Source organism: Primulina huaijiensis, chromosome 3 (assembly GCF_012295235.1).
Source record: "Primulina huaijiensis isolate GDHJ02 chromosome 3, ASM1229523v2, whole genome shotgun sequence".
NCBI lineage: Eukaryota > Viridiplantae > Streptophyta > Magnoliopsida > Lamiales > Gesneriaceae > Primulina > Primulina huaijiensis.
In genome coordinates, this window is record NC_133308.1 from 28824411 (window position 1) to 28852320 (window position 27910).

At 32.7% G+C, this 27910-nt stretch overlaps 4 protein-coding genes and 1 long non-coding RNA gene across 7 annotated transcripts; 1 reads left to right on the top strand and 4 right to left on the bottom strand.

The window, feature by feature from the left end:
• Positions 1–21: 21 nt before the first annotated feature.
• On the bottom strand, positions 22–2609 carry LOC140974440 (EID1-like F-box protein 2). 2 transcript variants are annotated; one of them, XM_073437897.1, is made up of 3 exons: positions 2078–2609; positions 392–1161; positions 22–302 (listed from the first exon to the last, which is right to left on the bottom strand). In XM_073437897.1, exon 2 carries the CDS (start codon positions 1150–1152, stop codon positions 409–411), a length of 744 nt encoding a protein of 247 aa, XP_073293998.1. In that variant the 5' UTR covers positions 1153–1161; positions 2078–2609; the 3' UTR covers positions 22–302; positions 392–408. The 2 variants fall into 2 exon arrangements, with proteins under 2 accessions (XP_073293998.1, XP_073293997.1); XM_073437896.1 differs by having other exon boundaries at positions 2318–2606.
• Positions 2610–5303: 2694 nt separating this feature from the next.
• LOC140974438 (uncharacterized) lies at positions 5304–8275 on the bottom strand. Of its 2 annotated transcripts, XM_073437893.1 has the most exons (3): positions 8144–8275; positions 7976–8068; positions 5304–7322 (listed from the first exon to the last, which is right to left on the bottom strand). In XM_073437893.1, exon 3 carries the CDS (start codon positions 7281–7283, stop codon positions 5775–5777), a length of 1509 nt encoding a protein of 502 aa, XP_073293994.1. In that variant the 5' UTR covers positions 7284–7322; positions 7976–8068; positions 8144–8275; the 3' UTR covers positions 5304–5774. The 2 variants fall into 2 exon arrangements, with proteins under 2 accessions (XP_073293994.1, XP_073293995.1); XM_073437894.1 differs by having other exon boundaries at positions 7976–8248.
• Positions 8276–9258: 983 nt separating this feature from the next.
• On the bottom strand, positions 9259–12076 carry LOC140974439 (uncharacterized). The gene is made up of 6 exons (XM_073437895.1): positions 11721–12076; positions 10726–10875; positions 10287–10545; positions 9965–10183; positions 9734–9876; positions 9259–9656 (listed from the first exon to the last, which is right to left on the bottom strand). Exons 1-6 carry the CDS (start codon positions 11994–11996, stop codon positions 9321–9323), a joined length of 1383 nt encoding a protein of 460 aa, XP_073293996.1. The 5' UTR covers positions 11997–12076; the 3' UTR covers positions 9259–9320.
• A 6525-nt stretch (positions 12077–18601) lies between these two features.
• Positions 18602–20769, bottom strand: LOC140974441 (uncharacterized). The gene is made up of 2 exons (XR_012174788.1): positions 20011–20769; positions 18602–19902 (listed from the first exon to the last, which is right to left on the bottom strand). It is a non-coding gene; the product is annotated as an uncharacterized lncRNA (long non-coding RNA).
• Positions 20770–23502: 2733 nt separating this feature from the next.
• LOC140974443 (cyclic nucleotide-gated ion channel 2-like) lies at positions 23503–26967 on the top strand. Its single transcript, XM_073437898.1, has 8 exons — positions 23503–23699; positions 23791–24415; positions 24848–25063; positions 25142–25458; positions 25534–25645; positions 25724–25960; positions 26057–26143; positions 26254–26967. Exons 1-8 carry the CDS (start codon positions 23659–23661, stop codon positions 26734–26736), a joined length of 2118 nt encoding a protein of 705 aa, XP_073293999.1. The 5' UTR covers positions 23503–23658; the 3' UTR covers positions 26737–26967.
• The last annotated feature ends 943 nt before the right edge of the window (positions 26968–27910 follow it).

Genomic DNA, 27910 nt, shown 5'->3' on the forward strand with positions numbered 1-27910 from the left:
GTAGTGATTTACAAGTTCATTAGATAAACATTCATCTACGTTAGCAGAACTTGAAATAATGCCCCAAATCATTCCTCAAATTTGATACATTTTGGAAGATCACGTAATGCTACAAAAACGTAAAGGTTTGTAGAAACTTAAACACCACTAATGGGAAGGAAACAATTACAAGGCAGTAACATTGATGGTGTTTGGAACTTAATCAACACAGTTAGTCTCGATGAATGGGCTCCAATATCTGGATCACACAACTCTTCATAGAATTGGCCAAGTTTCAAGAATACAGATAAATCAACATGTTCCTAGCAAATAAAATACATCACATCAAGCCAATAGGTGGAAAAGAATAAAATCAATTCAGTTGAGTGGATCAAACAATGGTACTAAATACCTGGTTTATGGCAGCATTCATTCCTCCGACGGTTCATCTGTATCCGATAAGGGCAAGAGGGTACAAATCCCAAGAACATGCCCATTAAGGCATACATAATACTCAATGCTGTCTTCATATGCGCCCAATCGACAAGTAGCACTCGGTGGTATCATATTGGCCGCCAGCATGTTCCATAGCTTAGCCTTACAATAGGGACACACCTCAGTTGGATGAAGAGGAGCGACCCTCTGAATCAGCATTTTCCTAACCTTCGATAATGCAAAAGATTTAAATATCCCACGAAAAAAACCAATGTCCCCTTCGTCCCCTTGGTCTAGATGTTCGCAAGGATCGGAGACATATAAAACATCTGTTCGACATTGTGGCAATAGGAAGCTCTTTCCAGATGTACTCGAGAATCGTGTTCTGTGGACAAAATGGCCAGGGATTTGAATATTATTGAACAAACCATCTTTTTCACAGCCGAAACAGTACACAAGTAGCTTGCCAAGTGCCCTCCAGTTACCATCCACACTATGACTTCCCCTAGACTGCAAATCAATCATCATCTTCGGGGCTCGTGTCTTACAGAACTCTTTCCAAAGAACACGTTTAGCTAGATCATCAAACCATTTACAAGCACAAGAAAGTGCTGCAATCAATTTTGGGTTCCAATTCAACTGATTGAAAACTAGGAATATGACTTTTTCGCTAAGATGCCCTTTCGTGCAAGCACAAGATGATGAATGTAAGCAGCGCAATTGCTTTGTGAGATACATAATCCTCTCCTGGTAATAGGGACAGAAAGAATAACGGATATCTCAACACAGCAAATCAGAATGTAACCCATACAGATAACTTTGTAATTGGTAAAACATACAAACTTCCATTGGTAGGATTACATCATCCCACAAGTATAAAACAAGAGAAGATGATTAATAAAGTCTAGTACAACTGACAACAACTAACAGCAGAGACATCTTAAATGCAAACGAATGAGTTGGAGAATATAACAGGTGAATGGCGAACCACAATGAAAATTGAAATGTTGTTTATTTTCTAAAAATTCAAGTTCCACCCTCCAAATTTTAATGAGCCGTTCTCTCCCTGTCTACCCCAAGAAATCCCGAGTTCTCCCTTGAACTTATGCACGACTAATAAATAAACATCTGGGATGGGAAAAAAGAATTCCTCCAACCATAACACATAAGAACGACTGCAAGTAAATCATGAAGCAAGATCCAACACCATGAAAGTCCCATCTCTTCAGAATTTATCTCCGATGAAGGTGACACAACCAATTTTTAGAGTCAGTCAGTCCCAAACATCACCGCAAACATTTTCAAGGAACAAAGTGGAAAGAGGACATAACAATCTTTTTATTGATTGACACCAAATGCGTATGTACAACGGCAAAAATATAAGAATTGGAAATTTCCCACAAGAGTCACAATGCTACTAAATACACAACCAACCACAAACCAGAAAATAACATCAAATCACACTCCACAACGTGCAACCAGCAGTTAAAGAAAATATTGGTTACAAAATACGGGACAACAAAATGGTGAGAAACTTAACATATGAAATTTTGAAATTTGCACAAGGCATCCACGAAAACTCTAATACAACATAATCAAGTGGATTTGTAAAAGTTGAGAAATAATATATTTCATCAAACTAAAGCGAAAGATTTAAGGGAACCTCCCATATATTGCAGTACGATTCAGCTCCCAATCACAAACCTAAGCTACAAAAAACTAAAACCCTCTTCAAGTTTCGGAAAATCACGATGAACCATCACTAAAAAATCATCCCAATAAGTATAAAATTGCAGAACACGTAATGCTTGCAAACTTGTTTTCCTGAAAGCAAGACCTTGATTTCAAGAAAATTTAGTCAATTAATTAACTAGATCGTACAATCACGACCACAGATCCAAACCTCAGTTGGAAATCAAACTACTTTCAGCAACTGTCCCCAAATCTCAGCTGCATGGACAAGAAACCAAGATTTTAGGGATTTGCATGTAATGGAATCTGAGACATCACCAATCCACACGCACGATTCACCAAACGATCGATATTTTAACCATTTCCAAGCAACGATTTCAGCCAATAATGGAAAAAAAAAATTTATATCAAATTTGTGGTCGAAAGTGGGCGTAGAGATTTTGCCAAGTAGAGTATTGCGTCAAGAAAGGGGCTTCTTTGAGGCAACGATCTGGAAACACAAGAAAATATAAAACACTCCACAATTTTGTGGTAAAAGATAACATCAACGGCTGTCACTGAAGAGTAAAACACAGGCCACGGAAATAATTGGTGTGCTTCCTTCGATCCCACGTTGGGAATGGCTACGGGGTCCACCCGTTAAATTTTCGATTCCATATCCCACGCAACCCATTAATATTTCAAATTTAATAGATCGAGCATGCTGGATTTGATTATAATAAATATATTTTTAATTTTTTATTAAACAATCATAACAAAATAGCTCAAGTTAAAGATACTATCTTTCCCACATATCGATTAACAGTAGGGACTAGGGAGCTTACGAGACATATACGTTAATATTGGAGCTAGGATCTAACTCAATCTCAAAAACTAGTTTAAGAGATGAAGATTGCTCAAATCCATATATGGACCCCTCAGGAATTTTATCTAACCGATATGGGACAACGTTCATGAATAAACATTTAAAGCGTGAAGTTTACAAATGACCCAATTATGGGCAGAACGGGTGTCCCAACTATGGGCAATGCAACACATAACGGTAGAACCTGAGCTATGATTTCCATGTTAAGATTGGAACTTGAACCTAACTCAACCTCAAAAACTAGTTTAAGAGATGAGGATTGTCCAAGTCCATATATACAACTCTCAGGTATTTTATCTAATCGATGTGGGACAACTAACAATATATTATGAAGCAATGTGCATCGTCTTCTAAGAAATTTTGTGTGCTACTTCAAGCACAAATTCACTAAGAATTTTTAGGCAAGTTGAAAAAGTTGGTAAAATGAAAATCAAAATCATGTATTAAAGGTTGATGGGATGAGATAAAACAACATTTTAGTCTGTATGATGATGGTTAGACATGCAACTTATGATTTAGGTTTCAAACTCAAATGCTAAAAATAAATGCAACCTGCTCTCAGATATATCATATATTAGAACAAGATATTTACATAGAAAATACCAATCGTCAATACCATATATGTTTCACCGGAACAATGGTCAATGCCACCCGATTTCATGAAATATTGTAAAACAATTAAGCTCAATCACATGATTCACATAATTTCTATTAAGTAGGTCTTGGATGATCTATGCTCGTAATTAATAGTGTAATCAAATCGGATCAAGAATTCAGTTTTAAGGTTTGAATTTGGGTCTATATTCGAATTCGAGCTCGATTCGAAGCTCAAATTTTTTAATTTTTTTGGCTCAAGTTCAGCTTTAAAAGAAATTCGAATTCGGCTCAAATCTTCAAACATATTCGTGAGCTATTCAAACTATTGTTCGGATAGTAAGGTTCAAGAATAAAAGTTCGAAAGCTCGAAATATATTTAATATATAATTAATATTATATATTTAAAATATTAATGTTCGCGAGTCGCTCGTAAATTATCAAACAAAATAACTTGGACTTAAGTTCGACTCGAAAAAAGTTCGAACATGTTCAAGTTCGTTAAATTCGAATGCGAATCAAATATTTATCGAACCGACTCGATTCGTTTACAATCCTACACGGAATATATTTAGAATAAGGGTAATCATTTTGGGCATCTTGTTTTGATGAGGACTGAATTGAAGTATCGTTGCGCGCTGCACTCGAGTTTTTGGAAGCAAAAACTACAAATTATTTGTAATAAGAACTACAAATCAAAAAAAAAAATTCTTACATGTATGCACAAGTTTACCACGTAGAAAACAAAAGCGTCAACGAAAATATCCCACGAAAAAAGTACAACTGATAAGTGAGAGTTTCGCATTGTATTTTTATATATTAATTTTAAATTTATGGATTTCGAATATATTCAAAAATATTTTTGTTATTTTAGAAAAATAAAATCATAAATTTTAAATCTATAATTTGCAGGTTTGTACGATGTTTAATGTTAATTAGGATGAATGTTAAGTTCACATATAATTGATATATTTGAAATTCATTCTACTTTATGTAACTCTTAAGAAATGGTCTCACAAATCTAATATATATTTGCAATGAAAAATAATAGTTTTGGCATAAAAAAATATTTTTTTATAAATTAAGTCAAATGGGAGATGTTTGATAAAATTAACATATGAGACTGTAGATATGAATTTTATGTTAATTTAATTTGGTTAAGAATTGTGTCTGAACAGCAATTATTTGCTAATATCTTTTTGCCGTATTTCGATTTTCTTCATTTGCTAAATGAGTAACTATTAACGTTTTCTTTTCCTATATAATATCGTACACAAGTTTGTTTAAGGAACTTTTAAGAAATGAAAATTTGTTCGATGATCTTTTTAGCACAGCATTTACATTATAATGTAAGGTTAAGATATAAATATAATTATCAAACAATAATGTGTTTTATCTATTTTTAAAACCGGTATCATCATTTTCATTGACCAAACTCAAATTTTATATACTATATATATTTTATTCTCACTCAAGATTAAGAATATAATGTCAAATGGTGTCCGAGTTGATGGTATAAATGATTACTTGAATAATTGTTATGAGTTCGATTCTCTTTACCAATACATTATCGGGTGAGTCAATTGTATAGGATTTATCTAATACAGTTTACCTGATTAACGTGATTTACATGCTCTTATGATATTTCGGGGGTTTATTTAATATGCACTAAAGAGTAGCAGCTATATGTTCTTTAAGTCATCAAAAGAAAAATAAAGAATATAAAGCTAGGAAGTGATTTTACAACAAAAAGGTTAGAGAATTATCAGGTTATTGTGCATTAAAAAAAATCACAAGAATACATGTAAAAAGACAAGTACATATCAATGAATTGAAGACTGGAACACATTCTAAATCATCTGGAAAACCAACATTGTCAATACCAAAACAAGTATACACCAATTTTACAAAGAATGTAACACAGCATGAAATCATACAAATTTTGTTGTTCTCATGCTTTCTCTTCCATCACTCTAAAATTCAAGAAAACACAAACAACAAACAAACCTTCTAAGCACCGGGTAGAAGCGAGCACAGGAAGGAATCAGACCTCCCCGATTTTCCTATTTCTAACCTCGCTTCGACAAATATACTCGTGTATATTTACAGTGCTAGAGGCCTGCAAAAGCAGTTCCTCCCATCTTATTATTCTCCCAAAACTAGTCTATACAGTCCGAAACACAATGAAAGTTATTGTTATTCGCCACTTTTAACTCACAGGGTGTGAAGAAGGTATCCTTTCTTGGAGAGAGATCACAGTTTCAAAAGCGCCCACCAAGGCCTTAACTTTGCTTTTCCTGCTTTTAACAAGTTTGCTCGCGGTTTCTTCGATCACATTATTGAATAAAAGTTGATCATCTTTCTTGCCCTGCACATCTTGGTGCTTTAAGACAACCTTCTCAGAGGACAGCTTTGCATCAGTTGCACCATCGTCTCCAGTATTTTTATAAGTTCTTGTGCTAACATCAGCCTTGCTGTTTGCTGCCCCCACAATGTTCCGTTTTCGAAATTTAAGTCTCCTGGGATTGTTGTTGTCTGACATAAGGTCCACTACCTTTCCACTTCGGAACTTTAGCTTCACTGGTGAGCGATATTTATCTTCTGAAAGTATCAACCTATTCTTTGTCAGAGTCTTCTTGCCATTTTCTGTCACAGATTCCACTTTTTCATTCTTCTCAGGTCCATTGTCAGACAAGACAAGTTCATATGCGTCACCGCCATTGTGATCACTCTCGTCGTCATGTTTCTCACGAGACGACAAAGATGGAGACTTTCCACGAGACAGTTCATCTGAGATGGAATCCAAGGAATCACTCCGAGTTCCTGTTTCAATGACATGCAAGGTTTTTTCAGGCACATTCTCGTTGTCAGATGTCTCTGTCTCAACCCTGAGTAACCTATTTTGATCCTTCATAGGAGACGCCAACTTTGAGCTTCTGGTTTTTCTAGTTATAACGGACGCTTTCTTATTACGAGTAACTTTAGGAGAGAAAGGAACAGCCGAAGATTTTAAAGCCTTTTTAGCTGAAGCTTTCAAGTCTGTCATCTTTCTGCCAGTTTCGACATCACCATTCCTTCTCCCCTTCCCATTCGAATTCTCACCAGAAGATAATGGTACCTTAACCTTAACTAGTTTTGACCTCAGAGAAGGGGACCGCTTATCAGATTGATAACCTGTCCTCTTCTCAGTTCTTGATGGTTTCGTATCAGTCAAGGAAACTTCTTGAACTGGAAGTTCAATTTGTTTCGATGGAGGTAATATTTCCCGCTTGATAACTTCAGGGGGATCAGGAGAAAATGATTTTCTAACAAATGAAGATTTAAATTTCGGCAACTTTTTATTATCTCCAGATGAAGCATTTCGCCTTGGGGAATGAGTTTTAGCAACCAAGGATATCTTGGGTTTTGGAGATAAAGATTTGATACCAGGAGAAAGCTTCAGGTTAAGTGAAAGCTTGTTAGTATCTATAGACAGCTTGTGTTTCAAAAGCTTTTCCTTCTTTGGCTCGCCCGAAATGATAATCTCTACAGGAGCAAGCTCACTATGTGAAGGTTTTGCCATTCTTTTTCGTGAACATTTCCATGGCTTCTCTTCAAAGACATGCTTTCTGCCGTATTTACAGAGATCATGGCAAGAACCAGAGGAAGGTCTGAGATAACGAGGAACCACTTCATTCTTTTTAGGAGTTACCGATGGATCAGTTCTTTGTTCAGCCATGAAAATGGATGGCGAATGAAAAAAAGAAAATCCAATATCCTGAAAACAAAAGTTCCATACAGGATATCAATACTTGCAACAAATCATCAGGCAAACACAGAATAAATAAAACATAATACCCATAACTCTATCTCAATTCAAAGAGAAGGCGAACAAGAAAGTTACAGCACATGCCCGTTCCTAATTATACCCTTCCCAGCCACAAAAGATCATTCTCGCAAATGAAAGAAACAGTATCCGAATGAAATGATTCGTAAATTCCTTCTTCTTCCCATAATTCTTCCAGCCATGTCAAAAAATTTTATTCAGTCAAAGTATAATGAAAGAAAAAGGATTTTTTTTTAACAGGCTTCAATAAACACCAAATCAAGAGTTTGATCTGTATTGCAAGAAATTCTTTATCCCATAAAAAAGAATCTTCACATTCACCATATTCAACCTCACCATTCACAAGTATTTCACGACCTTTTGATGATTCAATCTAAATATGCACTCGAATAAATCGAAAAATAACAAAAACCATCCCTTTTTCCTCAATAAATCAAAAGCAAGTCTATGAACACATCATTTACAGATCAAGGCGCAAAAAACTAAAAACGCGTCAAAAAGTGAAGAAAAAGCCCACCATCCCTGTCCCAAAAGAAACAACCCTCAATTTACACCAAAAAACAATTATTTCAAATTACGCATACCTTTCCCCCTTCCCTTCTTTCGAAAGCCTTTTTTTTTTCTCACCGCAGCCCCACAAAGCCAACAACAAAAGCGTCAAGAAAGAATGAATCTTTCTGAAAGATATTAAAGAAAGGGGTTAATATATACAACATAAAGCCTTAGAATCAGAAACATGAAGAGAAACCCACCTCGGAATTCAGTTACTTTAATATTTTATAATCTTTATTTTCCATTTTCAAAGTTTTTCTTACAGAGAGAGAGAGATCGTGCAAGCAACGCTTGTAGTTTTGAAGAATTGTGGGAGTTTGAAAGGGAAAGCTTTATACGAAAGTTTGCGCGTTTTGTTAGTTAAAAAATCTTCGGTGGAGAGTAAGGTTGGCGGCGGCCCGTGTGATTTGTCCTTTTTTAGTGGATGGATTTTTGTTTTTTGGTTTAATAAAAACAATCTACTAAAAATTGTTCAAAATAGTTTTTCATTCACTAGATATCATATCAAAATATATAATATAAATAAAAATATAAAAAAATTTATTAATTTAATGAAATTTCGGTTTTTTCGATTTCGACATATATAATCCGAAACCGAACCAAATAAACTTCGGTTTTAACATTTATATCCGAATTACAAAATTCGACTTTCAATTCGGTTCGATGTTCGATTTTTTCGGTTTTATCCGAAGTTTGAACCACCCTATTTTTGAGAACTTGAATTGTAAATATTAAATTCACTAGGGGCCCCATTGTAAATATTTTACAGCATTAGTTGCAACAATAAAGAACCAATAGTCAAATTTGATAGTTAATCAAGCCACCAAATCATATTGAAAGAGTCACCTCATTATTAGTTTATCACTCAAAAACAGTATTAATTATCCCACGATATATTTAATTTTATTCATTTGATTTGATCATCCAATATTTATAGAATCCATTCGATTTTCCTATTTAAATTATCTTTCAATTATTATGATTTGATTAATAGGTCTCGACGACAGTAGAAATATGTATTTGCACCCACCAAATTCACCATATAGTATATTAATATTTATTTTGAAGAAGAAATTAGACCTGGTGGGTGAGACTTGTAAAGGTTAGGATTAGTGGGTAGCCACCTTCTTGACTTAATATTAGTATATATCGATATTTATTTTGAAAGAAGATTTATCAAGATGTAAAAATAACCATTTGATCCAAGAATATCTCACAAGATAAAGTTCTAACGTGTGCATTTGATTGTTGGCAACATACTAAAATAAGCATGAGAGTTTGAATTAGCTGAAAACAGGTAAAACTAAAGACCATGTAACACAAGAATCATATATTATAAACCATTATTTATTGTCCTATGAAGTATACTAAATCTAACTAAGAGATATACCAGGAATTGGGACGGGTATTTGATCGTTGCTTACGGCCCGATACAGTCTTCTTAACAACTCCTACGGAGACCAAGAACTGATCAAGTGATGATAAGGTTCTCATGTCATCAGGAGGGAAATAGCTAGCTGCCTTTCCCAAAAGAGAAGTGAAAAGGAGGGATAGTGAAGGAAGTGTAACTTTGCGTTCACCTAAAAGTTCGTCAAGAAATGCAAACGCAGCTAACAAATCTGATCTGGTTGCGTTGATAGGAGCAGCAAAATGTGCAGGGATTATTCTCTTGAACCTCCAGTCCCGCACGATTCGGTTGATCCAATCTCTCACCTGAAATTTGAGAAAATAACAGGCATGTGAGAGGGATGAGTACATTTCAGCTTGTTATAGACCGATAATTGACTTGCCTTTTCGGGAACTTTGTTGAAGACCAAAGTTTTTACAATGGGAGAGACGATTAGCTTCTGTGACATTTGAGTAAAGCTAGCATTTGGCTCCAACAGATTCGAGGGACCGAGAAACAAGATCTGCAGAACCATTCTCTCCCAACCTGTGTCCAAAAACGAAGTGTTCCACCAAGAGTATCATAATATGCTATTTGAGTTCATGTTTATAAATATCAGCATATAATCACTCACCCTTTTGTTGGTTCATTTTGTTATCAATAACTGGTTCTTCAGGGACTTCTTTCCCTTTACTAAGAAGTTTTACAGCCAAACCATTCTTTGCAGATGACAATAACGACTCCTTGCTGATACATTCAGGAGGCTGCCTAGGGACATAAATCACGGCATCCGTCACTAGAAGTGTACGTGTGCGCTTGTGATAGAATGCCACCTCAACATAAGGTCCAATTCCTGAAATAATTCATAAACAAGTTAACTAAGCTTCCGTTTTGTAAAGTCGAGCAGATGTAAAGCACAACTTTGAATTCTAGTATACATAGGAGAAAATGCATACCAACTTCAGGAGAGCTCAGTGTTTTTTGTTCAATATCATCAGCCCATGGGGTTGATAAGTCCTCGTCTAATAATGTTTTGGAACCAAAAATCCCAAAAAACTCAAGGGGCAAGTTAAGAGGCCAGCTCCATTGCCTGGGAGCTACCCATACCTGAGCCCGAGGGAACTTTCTAGAAAATGGGCCAACAAATATTTTGTGCTCATAAGCAAATGTAGGCAGAACTATGTACTCAACAGGAGCCCCTAATTCTTTTACAAGCTGCATAAACGACAGAAAAAGGTTAGTGATCTTTACTTGCCTGAGGAAAATTTGCAAGAAATGGTTCATTTACACAACACATTAAAAAAAGGGTCAAGTAAACTGATATCAAAATACACCAATATGACCGAATATACATTTAGTTTTTCAAAAATAGACAATCGAGAAAACACTAATGACCTGGATGCATTCTTTGGTTGGAGCAATCGGGGCATGCACCCACAATCCCCCAGACTTCAACTTTATAACAGTCATTCGAATATTTGTTGAGACACTGCTGAAACCAAGTGCTTGCTCTTGTTCGAAAAGCCATATGCTATCTTTCACTGCCTGAAATTCTAACAATTGTGTAAGTTCGATAATACATTTACAATTTGATAATGCAGTCTTGCAGCTAAGCCTCATAAGTCATAACTCAACAAAAGTTTTGTTGTTTTTTCATTCACTGAGAATGTCAAGGACGTGGGCATTTCCAAATCATAGTTCTCCACCGTTATTCATGGAGAAGGTATGTAAATCTGAAAGAACCACCTCTTATCCTGCTCGGCATAAGATTTAACACCTTTTGCAGTAACAAAAAAAAAAGATATGAGTGATATTTATGCAGAGGCGGACATAGGATACTGATAGAGAGAGGGGTTAAATGAACCAAGAAAGACGATCAAATATATTTGGTGGGTAAAATATGAAGTTCTCAGACAATCACGCATGAAACTTCAGAATCTTTCAGCCTCCGTTTGGTTCGTCCCTGTCCTTATAAGATGCAACAAGTAAATTCTCATAGGCTGGGGTGGAGAATTATTTACATGACATCTTGGTATAAATGCAATCAATTTTGATCCACAATTCCGAATATTTTCATGATTTACTACGTGTACGATCCTTTTTGACTAATAGATAGCCTCGACAAGCTTAATTTTCACCAAATTCAGAAATTTTGCCGGGTAATCCCAGCTTAAGGGGCATCATTGCTATTTCAGTCCAAAGCCAAGAATCCTCATGCTTACTAATATCCAAGTATTTTAAACTATGGGAATATGGACTCAGAAAATGGTAGCAAATATTTTACAAGAAGTATACTCTATCAAACCAGGATAAAAATCACCCAAAAAACAGAAGGAAAAAAAAGCCTTGTCAAGATAACAACACAAAGTAATACTGACGTTTATACTGACCTCATATCTAACAGTACTGCGGTTAAGAAAAGGACCAAGGGGGAATGGAAACCCGGTGATGTTGAAATAAAACCTTCCTCCGCCACCAGCATCACCACCGCTTTCGACGGCGGCAACCAGCGAACTCACTCGACTCCTCCTCCTTTTGGGTTTCACTTGATAGCAGATACCCTTCAACGGGGACCCACTTAGGACACAAGAATCTAGCTTCCTAGAAACATATGGGTTCTGCAAAATTGAATATTTTGGTATAGGAACGACAATGGCCGCTGCCATCTTACCGACCGAACAAAAACCACTCGACAGTCCGAGTCGAAGATACGAAATTGAAATGTATACTCCATAGATCCAAGGTGTATGTAATGACAGGTGGACTGTCCTGGTTGAATGTGATTTCTTATTTTTAAAATTTTATGAGCGTCCTCGTGAATTTTTGTGGGCAATCGAAAGTCCTTTTATATATATATATATATATATATTATATAAATATGTGACTTTATATGTGAATTTCTATTTATCTTCTTATTAATTATTTATTTTATTAATTATTTGTTTTTAATATTGTCTAACTTATTAATTGCTTGTTTTTAATGTTGTATACTCACATTATCAATTTAGATTTATTTGTTTATTTTTTATTATGTAAATTAGTATTTAATCTATTTTATGTCTACTCACATTATAATATGTTATTTTTAATTAAATGATTTAGATTTTTTTTTTTATCTTTTCTTACTTCAATTAAATTAATTAAAATTTAAAAATAATTCATTGTTGAATTATGAATTTTCTTTGGTGTCTAATTAATTTTTTTATCATGTCCTCATTATTTATTTTGGTGACTTTGGCTATAATTTATTAGTTTTAAAAAATATTTTTTACAAAAGAAAATTTCTTTAATAAAATATTNAACTTATTTAAAGGTGGAACTAAATGAGTCCGAGCGAGTTTGTATTAAATATCAATATATCTACTATTATCGCTTTTCAATCATGAATTCCTCGTATAAAAGGAAGATTATCATCTTGATTTTAAAATTATGATGTTACTATTAATTGTTTGCTTTTATTGTTGTCTACCCACATTACAATATATTATTTTTAATCCAATGATTTAATTTTTTTATTTATCTTTTCATTATGTCAATTCAATTAATTAAAGTTTAGAAATAGTTCATTGTTGAATTGTGAATTTTTTTTATGTCTTATTAAATTTTTTTTCTTGTGCTCGTTATTTTATTTTATTTTTTTGTGACGTTGACTATAACTTATGAGTTAAAAAATTATTTTTTGCGAAGGTTTATATTTAAAATTACTTTAATAAAATATGGTTAAAAAATTATTATAATATACCATTTATATATAAAAAAAAAGTTTCTAATTTTTAAATCTCTTTACTTATAACTGTTGGCTAGAATTTATGTGTTTAAATAAAAAAAATTCAATCAACATTTTTTGGCGGTTTATATTTATAAATTATTTGAATAAAACAAGGTAAATGATCGTTGTGATTAGACTCATAAATTTGAGTTGGGTCCGTCTATTGGCCCACACCACCAAACAATTTAAATGAGTTGAGTTGAAATTTTGTCAATCCATTTAAAGGTGGGCCTAAATGAGCTCACACAGGTTTATATTAAATATCTATATATCTAATATTGTCGATTTTCAATTACGAATTACTCATGTAAAAAGGAGAATATTATCTTGATTTTAAAATTAAGATGTTAGTATCTTGTCCATAAATTGTGGGTTGTTCAGATATTTTGGTAGTCACTGAAAATCAAGTGTCAAAGTTGACATTTGAAATGTGTTTTTGGATTCCTGACAATATGTTCATCAACATATTATTTTTAAGTTATTTTTATCAGTATCGTGAATAATAAACACATTTATTAAAATAAATAAGTATTATCATATCTTTAAATTAATATCTACTTTCATGTTTGACATGTTCTGAGTCTTAGCAAAATGTGGAACATTAGATTCAAGCAAACGAATACACAAAGTCTGGGACGAAACAAAAATTATGTGGTAACAAGAATTAAAATATAAACCAATAAATTTTTAATGAATTTATCGATGTTAAGATGCATAACAAATCTTATATCACAATATATAAAATTTCAACCTTATAAATGAAATAAATCATACATATATGAAATATACAAAATTTTATTACATATACAATCAAATAATTTATTTTAATTGTATTTTATTCTACAAGAATTATTGTCAAACTCAGTGATTGTGGATTTAACATCTATTAAATCAGCAAACTAAAGAGCGTGTCAATTAAACTAATTGAGTAATCACATATTCTTGAATTTCTTAATTAATTTTTTATCTTGATAATTTGTTTCATTTAATATTTTAAATTATAAGAAACCGTTACAATAACTAAAGACACATTTTTTTAAATGTTCATAAGGACTCAATCACTAACTCATATGGAAAAACATTTATCGACATACTATATTGAAAACATTCTAATTAATTCAGCGCATTTGCTGAAATTTTTTTAATTAATTAAGAGAAATTCATTTACAATAATCATATTTAATCTTTTTGGGCTAACACCATTTATTTTATAAGATATTTATCGCAATTCTTTATTTGTATGTTAATCTTTAAATCTGAATTATGATGTATATTGTTTTTCTAAAAGTTCTTAAATAATGATTTAATACATTTATTCGACATTTTAATATTAACATTTTAAAATATATTAATTTTATATTGTTTGCGTGCAACACTTCTAATCATGATTATAAAAATTCAATAAAAATTCTAAAAATGAATTAGGTAGAACATAAAAAAAATTACACAATTAATCAAAAGACATAAAATAATAACTAAATAATTGTCTATTAANGCATCTCACTTGGTTTCACCTTATCTTTTGTCACTGTACAAAGCGAAATTTTATGCACTGTAGTGTTCTACATTTTCTTACTTTTTCATCATCTCTTGGTCTTTAAAGATATATTAAAATTTTTTCCAAACATCTAATCTTAAATGTGATCAATTAACCAAATAATTATTATACTTTACATACAATAATAAATAGATTAATATATTTGAAGATAGAAAAAATAATGTATTGAGAAGAATAAAAAAAATGTTAGAATTAATACTATAATTATCTAATGTCAATATTTAATTTAACATCCTACATTCGAAAATGTTTTTATTGAAGTAAAGACTATGATGATAAACTAAAAATAATAATTTATTTATCATTGTAACGTAATAATAATGTGATCGTTATTCGGAATCAGAAAATGATGTACTTTGACTTTTTTATTAAATTGTATAAACAATTTTTTCAATATTTTTAGTAGATAAACATGTTAAATCTATTAAAATTAAATAATAAAATTTAATGATGAATATGAATGTATTAATTCAACTTTCAATTTGGGTTTCGGGATTTTGTCAACTTTTCTGATTTTTCTTTTATTTTAAAATATAAATGTTCAAATAAATGAAAAATGATTTTTTTTCTCTACTACTTATGTAGAATATCAAGTACTATATATTCTACTCAAATGTCTTATAAATTTATATGATATGGTAAAAGGTTTGTGCATAAACTTATTGTTGGGTACAATAATTGATCATATTGGATAGAGTAATTGAAATATTGTGCTTGAACTGTTGTACTATTTAAAATATTTGATTTGCACCGTTACCATATATAATCTACAGGTTTTAATAAAACAGTAAACGCTTGAGGCTACAATTGGTATCAGAATCAAGATCGCGACTTTGATTTTCATTCATTGCAATTGGTGTAATTATTAGGAGATAGATTGTTTGGTACAATAATTATCCACGATGGGTAGGCGTTTGAGGTGTTGTATGATTTAATTAAATATTTGACTTGCATAGTTACCATCAATTATACCTTTTGGTAAAGCGAAAAACGCTCGATCCTATATTATTCGTTTGTAAAGCTAGAAGAAACAGGTTGCACCAACTTTTAGTTTTGAATCAATCCCTTACATGTTACTCGATTTTTAAATTTAGAAGCATTCTACAGTTTTCAAATATTATTATATATTGAATTATAATTTATCCCTTTTAAATTGGATAAATATACAATAAAACTCATGTAAATATTATTAACAAAAATATTTAAATGAAATATTGGATTTGTCGATAATCAAAATAAGAAATAAACAAATTTTGATCCTTGAGTGAAATAATATATTTAAATAAAGTTATAATTGCCACAATGAAATAATGCACCTACATGCATTTATCTCTGTATTTTGCAACTAAAATGTCAAAAAACGTCTCCACATATTATTTTTATATCATATTTAAAATAATTATGAATCCTAAATTTTATTATTTTGAGTTGGTTTTTGTTATGAAAAATCATTGTGAATAAATTGAATTTAAAAATTCTTATATTTATGTATATCACATATTAATATATCAACCTAAGTCCAGGTAATAAAAAACTACAAAATGAACTTATTCATCTTCAATGTACACAAATTATAATGTAAAGATATATAACATTTAAGACAATGAAGTAGAATATATGTTTACATATAACAAAATATATACACAAGAAAAACAATAAATAAAAATATTTTTCTAGATATAAATATTTTTTTTATAACTTTTTACAGTGAGTTGGAGAAGATAAAAGAGAAAAAATATTAATTCTTTTGGGTTACACAAAAAAATAGAAATGAAAGAAGTGTTTGTCATATAATGAATTCGGTTTTCAAATTAAATATATATTATAAAGTTATATTTACCGTTCAAACTTTATAAATGCAATGAATTTTTTTCAAGATAAGGGTGCACAAATGTTCCTGTTAAGATATTTAAATAATTAGAAAAATTAAATATATTATTTTTCTGGAGGTAATATCAATATGACATTAGTAATTTGATTGTGCTAATTATACTTACGAGTTGATATGAAATATTAAAATAAGTGTCATAAGAGTCAGTAAAAAGATGATTTATTGTCAAAAATATTATTATTATAAATTGTAAATAAATGACAACATTTAATCAATATTTTTTTTAAATCAATCCATCAGTACTTTTTATATAATGATAGATTATTATAATAATTAGAGGTGAGCATTCGGTCAGTTTTGTTACCAACCGAACCGAATTAGTATAATCGGATCGAACCAAAATATTTAGCAATAACCGAACCGACCGAATTAATTTTCATAACCGATGAAAATCGAACCAAATTAATTTTCATAACCGATGAAAATCGAACCAAATTAAAATCGATTAATTCGGTTGGCGACCGAATTAGCCGATAAGTTTTTAAAAAAATTTGTGATTTAACTTTAATTATATATGTAATTTTTTTAACATTACAGTCTACACAAATGCATAAAAACATAAAATCACATACATCACAAATTTTTCTTTAGAATTAGGGCCGGTTTTAAAATTAAAAAGTAAAAATTAAAAAATATAATAAAATTGATAAATAATAAAAATGTATTAAGTAATATTATTTATTTTATCGGTTAATTCGATTAGCCGATTTCAAAATTTTGAAAATCTTAATCGAACCGAATTAACCGATATAACCGAATTTTTTGAATTTGAAAACTAAATTTTCGAATTGACTCGGTTCGATCGGTTAATTCGGTTTAACCGAAATTTTGCTCACCCCTAATAATAATGTGTAGTTTATATGTTACAAGTATAAGTGTCTAATAAATTAAAGGTGACTAGGAAAGTAAAAACATCCAGTAGAAAATATTGTCAATTTACATTAAAGAGAATAATAATCAAACAACATTGTAAATAAAAAATTGCATATCATTGATTGTCAAAAAAAATTGTAATAATTGAATATTATAATAAAATATATGCATTATTGAGAGAATATGACAAATAAAAAAAAACAATATAATAAAAAATATATGAGAAAAATTTTAGTAGTCCAAAATCTTTTTTTAAAATTAAAAAAATATGTTTTTTTTTTCAAATTAGTTACATATGCTAATTAACAAGAATTGTCAAAATTTATAATACTATTATCATTATAGTTGACTAATTTTATTTCAAATTTTTATTATTTCAACATATGTTTCCTACGTGTAACGCACGCGCATTATTTCTAGTATATATATATATAGTCATTTAATTAAATTATTAAATGATTTTTTCAGAAAAAATACAACTGATGCACGGGGGTGGCAAACCTCGGTCTCTTGTGTTTTTTGTTTTGTTTTATGTTTTCATTGATTTAGGGAAGATTTTTGTCATATTTTAATTTCGAATGGAAGACTTTATCTCAAACTTGAGAGGTTAAATGTAATACAATCATCGGAAACCTCGAGTACTCGACTTTTTGTCGTTATATGTAGATGCATTTTTATTATTTCTAAAAGAATTTAAGAAAATATATTATGAAAAAATTGAAATTTCTTTTTATTAGGTTATTAAAAGAAAAGAAAGTTTTGGACATTTGTACAAATGATCTTTGATCAAACTTCATTTCTTAAAAATAACTTTCTTCAATTTTATTTAAACACATATGATGCTTATTTTATATATATAAAAAATATTTGACCATTGTTATTTACCCTTCTAGAGTGACTTAGTTATAATGTTATGTCCAGATATATTGGAGTATTTAGCTTTGGAACTCACGTATTATATGAGTATTTTAAACATATAATAACTTGTCTCAGCATGAAGATTGTATAGAGAATGTGAAATAATACCGTAAATAGAATTGTTTGCTTATAACGAATGAATATAAAAAATGAACCCACAAGTAAATATGAAAATATCCTTTTGCCAAAAAAAATTATATAATAAATTTATTTGTATTAGAAAATAAAAGTATTTCGAACGTCCAACGTAAATGGCAAGATATCTGCAAAAAAATTCCATTAAAATAAGAAGGCAAAATATAAAGTTGCGTTCTTCATTACTAAACCATAATCCCACCACGATCGACTTCTAACGTTTGCGCTCAGCCAACACTTTTTCGCTACAGACACCAAGATATACAGGAAACAACACTCATTGGCAGAGCACCAGAACTGAAGTAACAACAAAGTGATTCCAACTAGTACTACAATCCGGAGACGGATACTAAACCTTACATAGATTCTCGACTTGTACTTTGAATTTGTCGGCTTCTTGCAGATGATGTAGCAGTTAAATAGTCAAATCGTGTAGGGCACATTACACTGAAGGTACACATATTGGTGACAAATGCAGAGAGGCAGAATATCATGTGATGATCTCCCTCACTAACCAAGCCAAACTGGGATAAGCAAAGTACAGAATGAGAAAAGATGGGAGCGCAAAGGTAATTGTGATGAGTATGTACAGGGCCAAGATGGCTGCACTGGCAGGTATTGCTTAGAAGCTGATGAGAAGAAAAATGAAGACCAATGGAAACTTGGACGTCAAATGCACGAAGAAGACGAGGGACTTTCTAAGAGTGGAATGCACTCTCTCAGTGGCGAGATAATTGTTGACTTGATGGTCGTCATGATTTGATTCTAATAAATGAGAACGATGAATGAGTGGGACCCTCCTAAGGTTATTGACCGTTTGGCCTCTTGGGTGTTTTGTGTTTAACGGCCAAACTACTTGATGTTCCCCCGATAAACCAGGCGCAGTGATAAAGATTGCACCAGGGGCAAGATATAAAGAGTGGCAGCAGAAGAGGTAAAGTAGGACGTTTCACAACAGCCCATTGTAGTTCTAGCATGCAGTTCTTACACAATGTATGTCCACACCACAAAACATAGGGAATGTTTTCGACAAGATTAAAGAATTCTCAGCATATTGGGCATTCTAGTCCCTCCTCCTCACTGGTCATTGAATTAACTTCATCATCTAAGTAAATTGTTGAGTCTTGTTCGGGATTTGGTGAATCCTTCAACCCTACATTTCCAGCTACACAACTGGATGTTAAATTCCACATCATGTAAACCAAGACCACTATAAGATGAACATTTAATAGAAAATACTCCAGTACGTAAGAGATCAAATTAAAAATTTAATATAACAAAACATAAGAGTGGTCATTAGACATAAACTCCAAGTGCAACCAACAAGCTATGAGCTTCTCCGATCATATATTTCTTGACAAAAGAAAGAGAAAACTTAATTTAATTTTAAAAATATAAGAAGAGTGAAAACCAAGTATTTTCCATTGCCTTCAACAATATTCAAGTGTATTTCAACATTCTCTGACACAAAGTGTTTGATTTCCACTTACACAAAGTGTTTGATTTCAACTTCAAACAAGTGAAATAATAATAGACCCTCGCACGAAGATAACAGCAGAATATACTGAGAAAGTTTCCCATTTACAAAAATTCTCAACCATACTACTTGTTCATCTTTTAACAGGTAACAACATTTCAATCATCCGACCTCTTATGATCTGTTGAGATAGAATAGATATTATTTTCCACTACCCTTTCAAGATATCCATCCCTGATCCTCCCCACATGATCAAATTCATCACAAATGCAACATTAAATCTGATTTAGCTGTATCCAGACTGATCTTAAACCTTGATCCATTCTCTTTCTTGTTTAAAAAAAACTCTGATTTCAACAACTGATACCACTCAAAGCTTACATATTCAGAGGAGACGAGCAATAGTATCACTAACAAAGATACAGAAAATATCAAAAACAAAACTTCAACTTGAAAACAACCGATTAAGTTAGCAATGATCACAAGTAACATAAAACCAATCACTGAACTTTTCAGCCCCCATAACAAACCAAACCTTACCAGACACTGAATAAACAAAAGAACGAGAATAAATCACACACACATATACATACATACATCTGAAATTATCACAGAGACTATGAATCCAAAGGGACTGAAAATCAGATTGATTTACCGATCAATTGGGGGTGAGATCGAGAAGGTGAATAGCTACAATAATTTCTGTCCGGTGTGCAGTCGCCGGTAGGAGGCTGAGATGTAACCAAAGGTCACCCGCCTTTTTACCTACGCTCACTCCCGTATTATTGGATCGAATATCGATAGATCGGTTTTACTCTTATTCTTTTACCGGATTAGCTATTTGACCCCTAAGTAACTAAGTTTGCCGGGGTAAAATTTTAAAGACAAAAATTTATGTGAGACGGTTTTACGGATCGTATTTGTGAGACGGATCTCTTATTTGGGTCATCAATAAAAAAATATTACTTTTTATGCTAAGAGTATTACTTTTTATTGTGAATATGGGTAGGGTTGACCCGTCTCACAGATTAAGATCCGTGAGACGGCCTCACATGAGACTCACTCAATTTTAAATTCCACTCATTTTTTTAATGTTCCCGTTATTAGTACTTTGGAAACATTAATTTTTCTTCATTCAAGTGTAAATTTTAATAATCTTCTTTAAAATTATTATTTTCTTCCTAACTCTTTATTATTTTCAAAATAACTCTTTCATTATGTTACACCAACAACACATTGTATGCTTAAAGAAAATGTCTCCGATAATACGATATATGTGTTAATCTGATTTATATTTGTATTGAAAACTAATATTTTTGTCAAAAAAATAATATTTTTTCATGAGTTGGGCCGGGTCAGCGAGTTGCTCACAAAATTAATTTGTGAGATAGTTTCAAACAAAATTTTAATGTGTTTGAAATAATAGATAAAGTATGGTTTGATATAATATTTGAACATATTAAAATCCATTAAGATAAAATTTATTAATGAAAAGCATAGATTAGAAGGAAAAAATAAATTAGAAAATAAAAAAGGGAAGGTAAATTTATTTATGATTGATTTTTTAAAAAATATCAAATTTCTCTTATCTAAAAATATTAAATGTTAAAATAATACAGTTATTAAGAAAAAAAAATCATAAGTTAGAACACGCCATTGAGGTATTATGCTTTATTAATAACATTACTATTATCATGTTGAATTTGAATCAATTATTTTAATATTTTAATTCAGGTCGAATAACATTTAGTTCCCTTATGAAAACCCAAAATATCAGATACCTTAAATTAATTATCTCCGAAGTGCAAAACCCCCTTAAAATTAGGTAAATGTGTCTTCTTTTTAAAAACAAATTATATAAAATACCTTTAATTTTATATAAGGGTTTTATACTGCATAAAAACTCGTGTGAGACGATCTCATAGTCAATTTTGTGATACATATATTTTATTTGGATTATTCATAAAAAAATATTATTTTTAATATTAATTTTTATTATATATCACACAAATAAAGATTTATTAAACTGTATCTATAACCATTTTAACAAATATGGAAGGGCTGATAAACATTAATTTAATATAATATAGTATCAGTTAAAAAAAATATTTACATTAAATGAGAGACAAGTGAACTAGTGGCCCAAACTTTTATGCTCACCGGGCCTATAAGTAGCTTAGTCTTGACACCATTTATATATTTTATTTATTTATTTATGATTTTATTTATTTATTTATGATAATATATATATATAAATAAATAATTTATGACGAAGATGTTCATTGATTTTATACTAAATTATTAAATAACTATATAAAATATATTTTTTTAATAAAAATTCTTACATGTACATATCCACGTGTGTTTTGTTCGTTAGCGCATTTTACACAAAACAATAAGCTCGCCAGCCTACGACCATCCGTCGGGATATATATATATATATACATACATACATACACACACACACACACACACACTCTCTCTCTCTCTCTCTCTCCTACGAGAGTAATATACGGTTGAGTTCAAACTAATTTCAAATTGTTGATATGAATAATTGGATATACGTACTGTTAACATGAAGAAAATATTTATTTATTTATGGGGACCAATAACGTTGTCCGAAAACAGTAACTGACATATTATTACAGCAAAAGAAAACAAAAAGGGTGTACGGAACGGAACCCGGGGGAAGGACCACATGGTTTATGCACATTTGAGACCACCACTTGTTCAATACTTTCTCCCAACTTGAAATCCCTTTGGATATCTCTCTTGCCCCGTTCATTAGTGTGTGATTTTAAATCTCTTGATTTACTCAAATTGAAGGATTTTTGTACTAAGTGCATAAATATATATATATATATATATATATTAAAAAAATTGGGCTAAAATGATGCAAGGAGAACTTTTTTACAAATCAAACAAATATATTTTTTGATTGCAAAGATTGTATTATATGCTTCATAATTAGGTTGGAGAATCTTTGAATATCACGAGGAATTAATGAGCATAGACAAGCCACATGTATATATCGCAATCAGTAGCGTACAAATATTGCAATCACTTACCCGATCAAGTGGAAAGATATTGAGTGGCTCTTCGCTTTTCTCACAAAATTAATCAGAGACATACGGTTAATAATTATAACAGTATATAGACGTCTAAAGAGTGAAAGTTATGATTCTTCTAATATGTAGGCTATGAAAAGTTGATATTTTTTTCTTTTTTTTTTAAAAAAAAAGAAAATTATGACGGATTTTGTGTTTTGTTTTTAAAAATAATATTCGAATTTTCATTTATTGAATTAATACTTGAAAATAAATAATTGTCATCAATTCGAATTTGAATTCATTTATTTATCAATAGATGATTGAATTTTTTTTATTTTTATGTTAACATCCTATTGAATTTTTTTGGTTCAAATATCTATCTATCTATCTATTTATAAATATACGTGTATTTACATTTATGAAATATATATATTATTATATTATATATTATTTACATGTACACATGTGATTACTAATTTTTTTTATTACAGCTATTTGCATGTGATTTTTATCAATCAAAGAGGTTGTAAGGGGCCAGCCGTACGATAGAGCTGATATATATTCCACGTCAGTTGTCGTAATATCACTTTCTTTTCTCAATCTTTCTGCAACACCCACGACGTCTCTTTGATCTCCCATGGTGTCGGTCCCCGGAACATGGCTTCTCACAATCCAGACCCCCGTTTCTTCCTCTCAAGGTTTGTTCATTTCTTCTTTTACAGACTTCCCAATTTGGGTTTGTTTTGATCAATTAATTAATTATATAGTGTTGTCTTCCTCGGGATGCAGGTGGTTTGGAATACTCCGGCGAGATTCGGTTCAACCTGGAATCATTGACGACGGTGAAGACAATCAAATATCGGGTGGCGCAGGTGAATGTTACGCATGTAGTACCCAACTGGGAGCCCCTGTTTTCCACTCCACCAGCTGCGACAGAGCGGACAAGCCGGAGTGGGAAGCTTCCGCCGGTTCTTCCTTAATCCCGATAAGAAACCGGCCGAGAAAATCCCAAAACCCCCTGCCCGACGCAGGCCGACTGAGAGCATTCGGAAGAGTGTTGGACCCCCGGAGCAAAGGCGTGCAGCGATGGAACCGAGTGATCCTGTTGGCGCGTGGGGTGGCGCTGGCGGTGGACCCTCTGTTCTTCTACACGCTGTCAATTGGACGCGGCGACTCGCCGTGTCTGTACATGAACGGCGGTATGGCGGTTATCGTGACGTTGCTGCGTACCTGCGTCGATGGGGTTCACTTGTTCCACCTGTGGCTGCAGTTTCGGCTGGCTTACATCTCCAGGGAGTCGTTGGTTGTCGGATGCGGGAAGCTAGTCTGGGACGCACGCGCCATCGCCACTCACTACGTGCGGTCCTTCCGGGGTTTCTGGCTTGATGTTTTTGTGATTCTTCCCATTCCTCAGGTGAGAGATTCAGTTCAACCAAATAAATTATTAATTCATCTATTACTTTACAAAACTTCGTACTAATCCATGGATTTAAAACATAAAAAATTCAAATCAATCTCTGACTTATTTATACTATTATTATTATTATTATACAAATCACAATCATTTATTAGGATATGGATTTCATTTTAAATCTATTATGATATGCTAATTATAAAGATGATGATGTATTTGAGTTTCGAATGTTTATTTAATTTATTTATCAATGAAAATAAATTCAAAATCCATGTATTTCAAATGTGTCATTGTAAATACATCCTTAGATAATTTTTTTCCCAAAATTTATGTTGTCTCAACTCAAATATTTTTTTAAAAATGTTTTTTTTTCATATGTATCAACAAAATTCTGCGTCCATTGATGTTAATATATTCATGGTGCAATTGCAGGCTGTTTTTTGGTTAGTGGTGCCAAGATTAATCAAAGAGGAGAGGATAAAGCTTATAATGACAATTCTCTTGCTGATCTTCTTGTTCCAGTTCCTCCCTAAGGTCTATCACAGCATATATCTAATGAGAAGAATGCAAAAGGTGACAGGCTTCATCTTCGGCACGATTTGGTGGGGTTTCGGCCTTAATCTTTTAGCATATTTCATCGCCTCCCATGTGAGTACTGCTATACTCATTCATGCTCAATTTCTTGAAATATATGCATCTCTCGTGGTTAATTCAATCTATTTACAGGTTGCGGGTGGATGTTGGTATGTTCTTGCAATACAGCGTGTAGCATCTTGCCTGCAACATCATTGTGTCCAAACCAATTCGTGCAATCTACCTCTATCGTGCTCTGAGGAGGTTTGTTACCAGTTTCTACTGTCGTCGGGTACTGTGGCGAATCCGTGTGGGAGTAAAACCACCGTGTTGGTCAGAAAGCCGTTGTGCTTGGATGTAAATGGGCCTTATCGTTATGGGATATATGAATGGGCTCTTCCAGTGGTATCCAGCAACTCTGTTTCTGTCAAGATTCTTTATCCCATTTTCTGGGGATTGATGACTCTTAGGTATACCAAGATAGCTTGATAATTAATTCGTTCCGCTATCCGATGTACTCGTGATTCATTGGTATTTGTTTGCAGCACTTTTGGGAATGACTTGGAACCGACGAGCAACAGGTTGGAAGTAATGTTCAGTATATGCACTGTGCTTAGTGGGTTGATGTTATTCACTCTGTTGATAGGAAATATTCAGGTGATTTTCTTTTTAATCATTAATTTGGCCATGATGGATATTTCACTAAATCATCGTACCGTGTTGGGATTGTGTTAGGTGTTTCTGCACGCGGTTATGGCAAAGAAGAGAAAGATGCAACTGAGATGCCGAGACATGGAATGGTGGATGAAGAGAAGGCAATTGCCTGCGCTACTTAGGCAAAGAGTTAGACGTTATGAAAGACAGAGATTGACGGCTCTGGACGGTGACGATGAGATGGATTTGATTTCCCACTTACCAGATGGACTTAGGAGGGACATTAAACGATTTCTCTGTCTTGATCTGGTTAAAAAGGTATTGTAAAGGTTCTACTTTTTAGTTTTTATGTATTTGGAAAAATATAAGATCTTGTTAAGTTCCTAGATAAAGAAGAGTTTTGGCGATCTTTAGGTGCCCTTGTTTGATAGCTTGGACGATCTCATTTTGGACAACATATGCGACCGTGTTAAGCCACTTGTTTTCTCCAAAGACGAAACGGTATGAAGAGACTGCTTGTGACACCTATGTACCATGTTGATTTATGGGAATTGTTCGATACTATTTATGTGGTGCAAAGTCTCATTCACGATCTTATGAACCATCAACAGATAATACGAGAGGGAGACCCTGTGCAACGGATGGTGTTCATCGTGCGTGGCCGTGTAAAAAGCAGCCAAAATCTCAGCAGAGGGATGGTGGCTACGAGCCTGCTAGAGCCAGGTGGATTCTTTGGCGACGAGCTTTTACATTGGTGCCTTCGACGCCCTTTTATGGACAGACTTCCTGCTTCTTCTTCAACATTTACCTGCATTGAATCGGCTGAAGCATTTGCTCTATACTCCAAAGATCTTCGCTACATCACGGATCATTTTCGTTACAAATTCGCCAATGAGAGGCTCAAGCGAACCGCGAGGTACTATTCCTCTAATTGGAGGACATGGGCTGCTGTTAATATCCAGTTGGCCTGGAAGCGTTACATGCAGAGGACCAACCATTATGCGCTTAGTCCAGGCAGTGGTGATAGTGACAGGCTGCTTCGGCGGTATGCTGCATTCTTTTTGTCAATTCGACCTCATGATCATCTTGAATGAGAGCAAATTGTTCAAGGCTCAGAGACTTTCAGTATTTTTTCATCTGTCTACATTGATTAAATGATTCATGAGTTTACTTTAATGGGATGTGTTGTAATATATGTCGTGAATGTGATGGCGTCAATCTTTCCCAATAATTTGTTTGTGTAAGGCTGTGCTGCTTATGGAAGCAGTTGTGTGCACTTTTTTTTGCATGAAGTTTTCAGTTATGAAATCTCATTTAATTTGCTTTGTCACAAAACTTAAAATCTCATTTAAATGCATTGCCTGATCCCCAACGTTGAATGAGTATGGCTCAGATAATTTTACAACGTTGTTTTACTAAAATAAAATTCTAAAAATATGCAATATTTTAATTCATGACTTATGTGAGCCGCAGTGTACGTTCTCGTACAATTGAGTGCACACAAAAATTATATGAAAGTTATGGGATGTTAAACATGAAATTTGTTTGATGTTAAAATGCACGATACCACAGAACAATTTCCATCGAAAGTAATAGAACGTGCTCCAACCCTGAAGCGTTTGATGAGGTGGACTGATCTCGTGGTGCATCTGTCACAGCCACCGCCACCCCAATTACTCCGCGACCGGCCAACTTTCACATGCACTCACCCGGCAGAAGCATGCACTTGACATTGATCCTGACGATTTACTCACCTCGTGAATCACTTCCGTCGTCGTCTGCGAGCAATGCCCTCAAGAGAACTGCCATGTATGTTGGCTTGCCGGTGGAGAAAATCTGGGAAGCCCGGTGTATTAAAGGATGGTGCGGTGGCAGTGACGCAAGCCTACAACCACGCTCCTCTATGTTCATGTCGCCAAGGCCAAATGATAATATTGAATGAAGTTGAATTATTCTTTTGGAAGAAGAATGGAATTCAAGTTGATCAAAGATTTTCTATAACAGATAAAGATAATGTTGAGCTCGATGAATTAGATGCTTAGATTCCAAATTTTCAGTTTAACACAATCAGTGCATCCTGTTTTTAGCTAGAATAATATGACAATTTTTTTTAGATATTCTGTTAAAATTGTTGTATTGTCAATCATCAATTAGTGCCTAGCGACGTGATCAAATAATTATGCATGTTTAACACAAGAAAAGTGTTCCAATAATCAATAATCATCAATAAATAAATAAATGTGCACGCACATAAACACGCACGCACGT

Bases quoted from the DNA above. Each gene is read 5' to 3' on its own strand.
- LOC140974440 (XM_073437897.1), bottom strand. From the start codon at position 1,152: ATGTATCTCACAAAGCAATTGCGCTGCTTACATTCATCATCTTGTGCT.
- LOC140974438 (XM_073437893.1), bottom strand. From the start codon at position 7,283: ATGGCTGAACAAAGAACTGATCCATCGGTAACTCCTAAAAAGAATGAA.
- LOC140974439 (XM_073437895.1), bottom strand. From the start codon at position 11,996: ATGGCAGCGGCCATTGTCGTTCCTATACCAAAATATTCAATTTTGCAG. The intron at 10,546-10,725 runs GTCATTAGTGTT...TCGTTTATGCAG, and splicing joins CAACCAAAGAATGCATCCAG to CTTGTAAAAGAATTAGGGGC. The intron at 10,184-10,286 runs GTATGCATTTTC...GAATTATTTCAG, and splicing joins ACTGAGCTCTCCTGAAGTTG to GAATTGGACCTTATGTTGAG.
- LOC140974443 (XM_073437898.1), top strand. From the start codon at position 23,659: ATGGCTTCTCACAATCCAGACCCCCGTTTCTTCCTCTCAAG. The intron at 25,459-25,533 runs GTATACCAAGAT...ATTTGTTTGCAG, and splicing joins TGGGGATTGATGACTCTTAG to CACTTTTGGGAATGACTTGG. The intron at 25,961-26,056 runs GTATTGTAAAGG...GGCGATCTTTAG, and splicing joins GTCTTGATCTGGTTAAAAAG to GTGCCCTTGTTTGATAGCTT.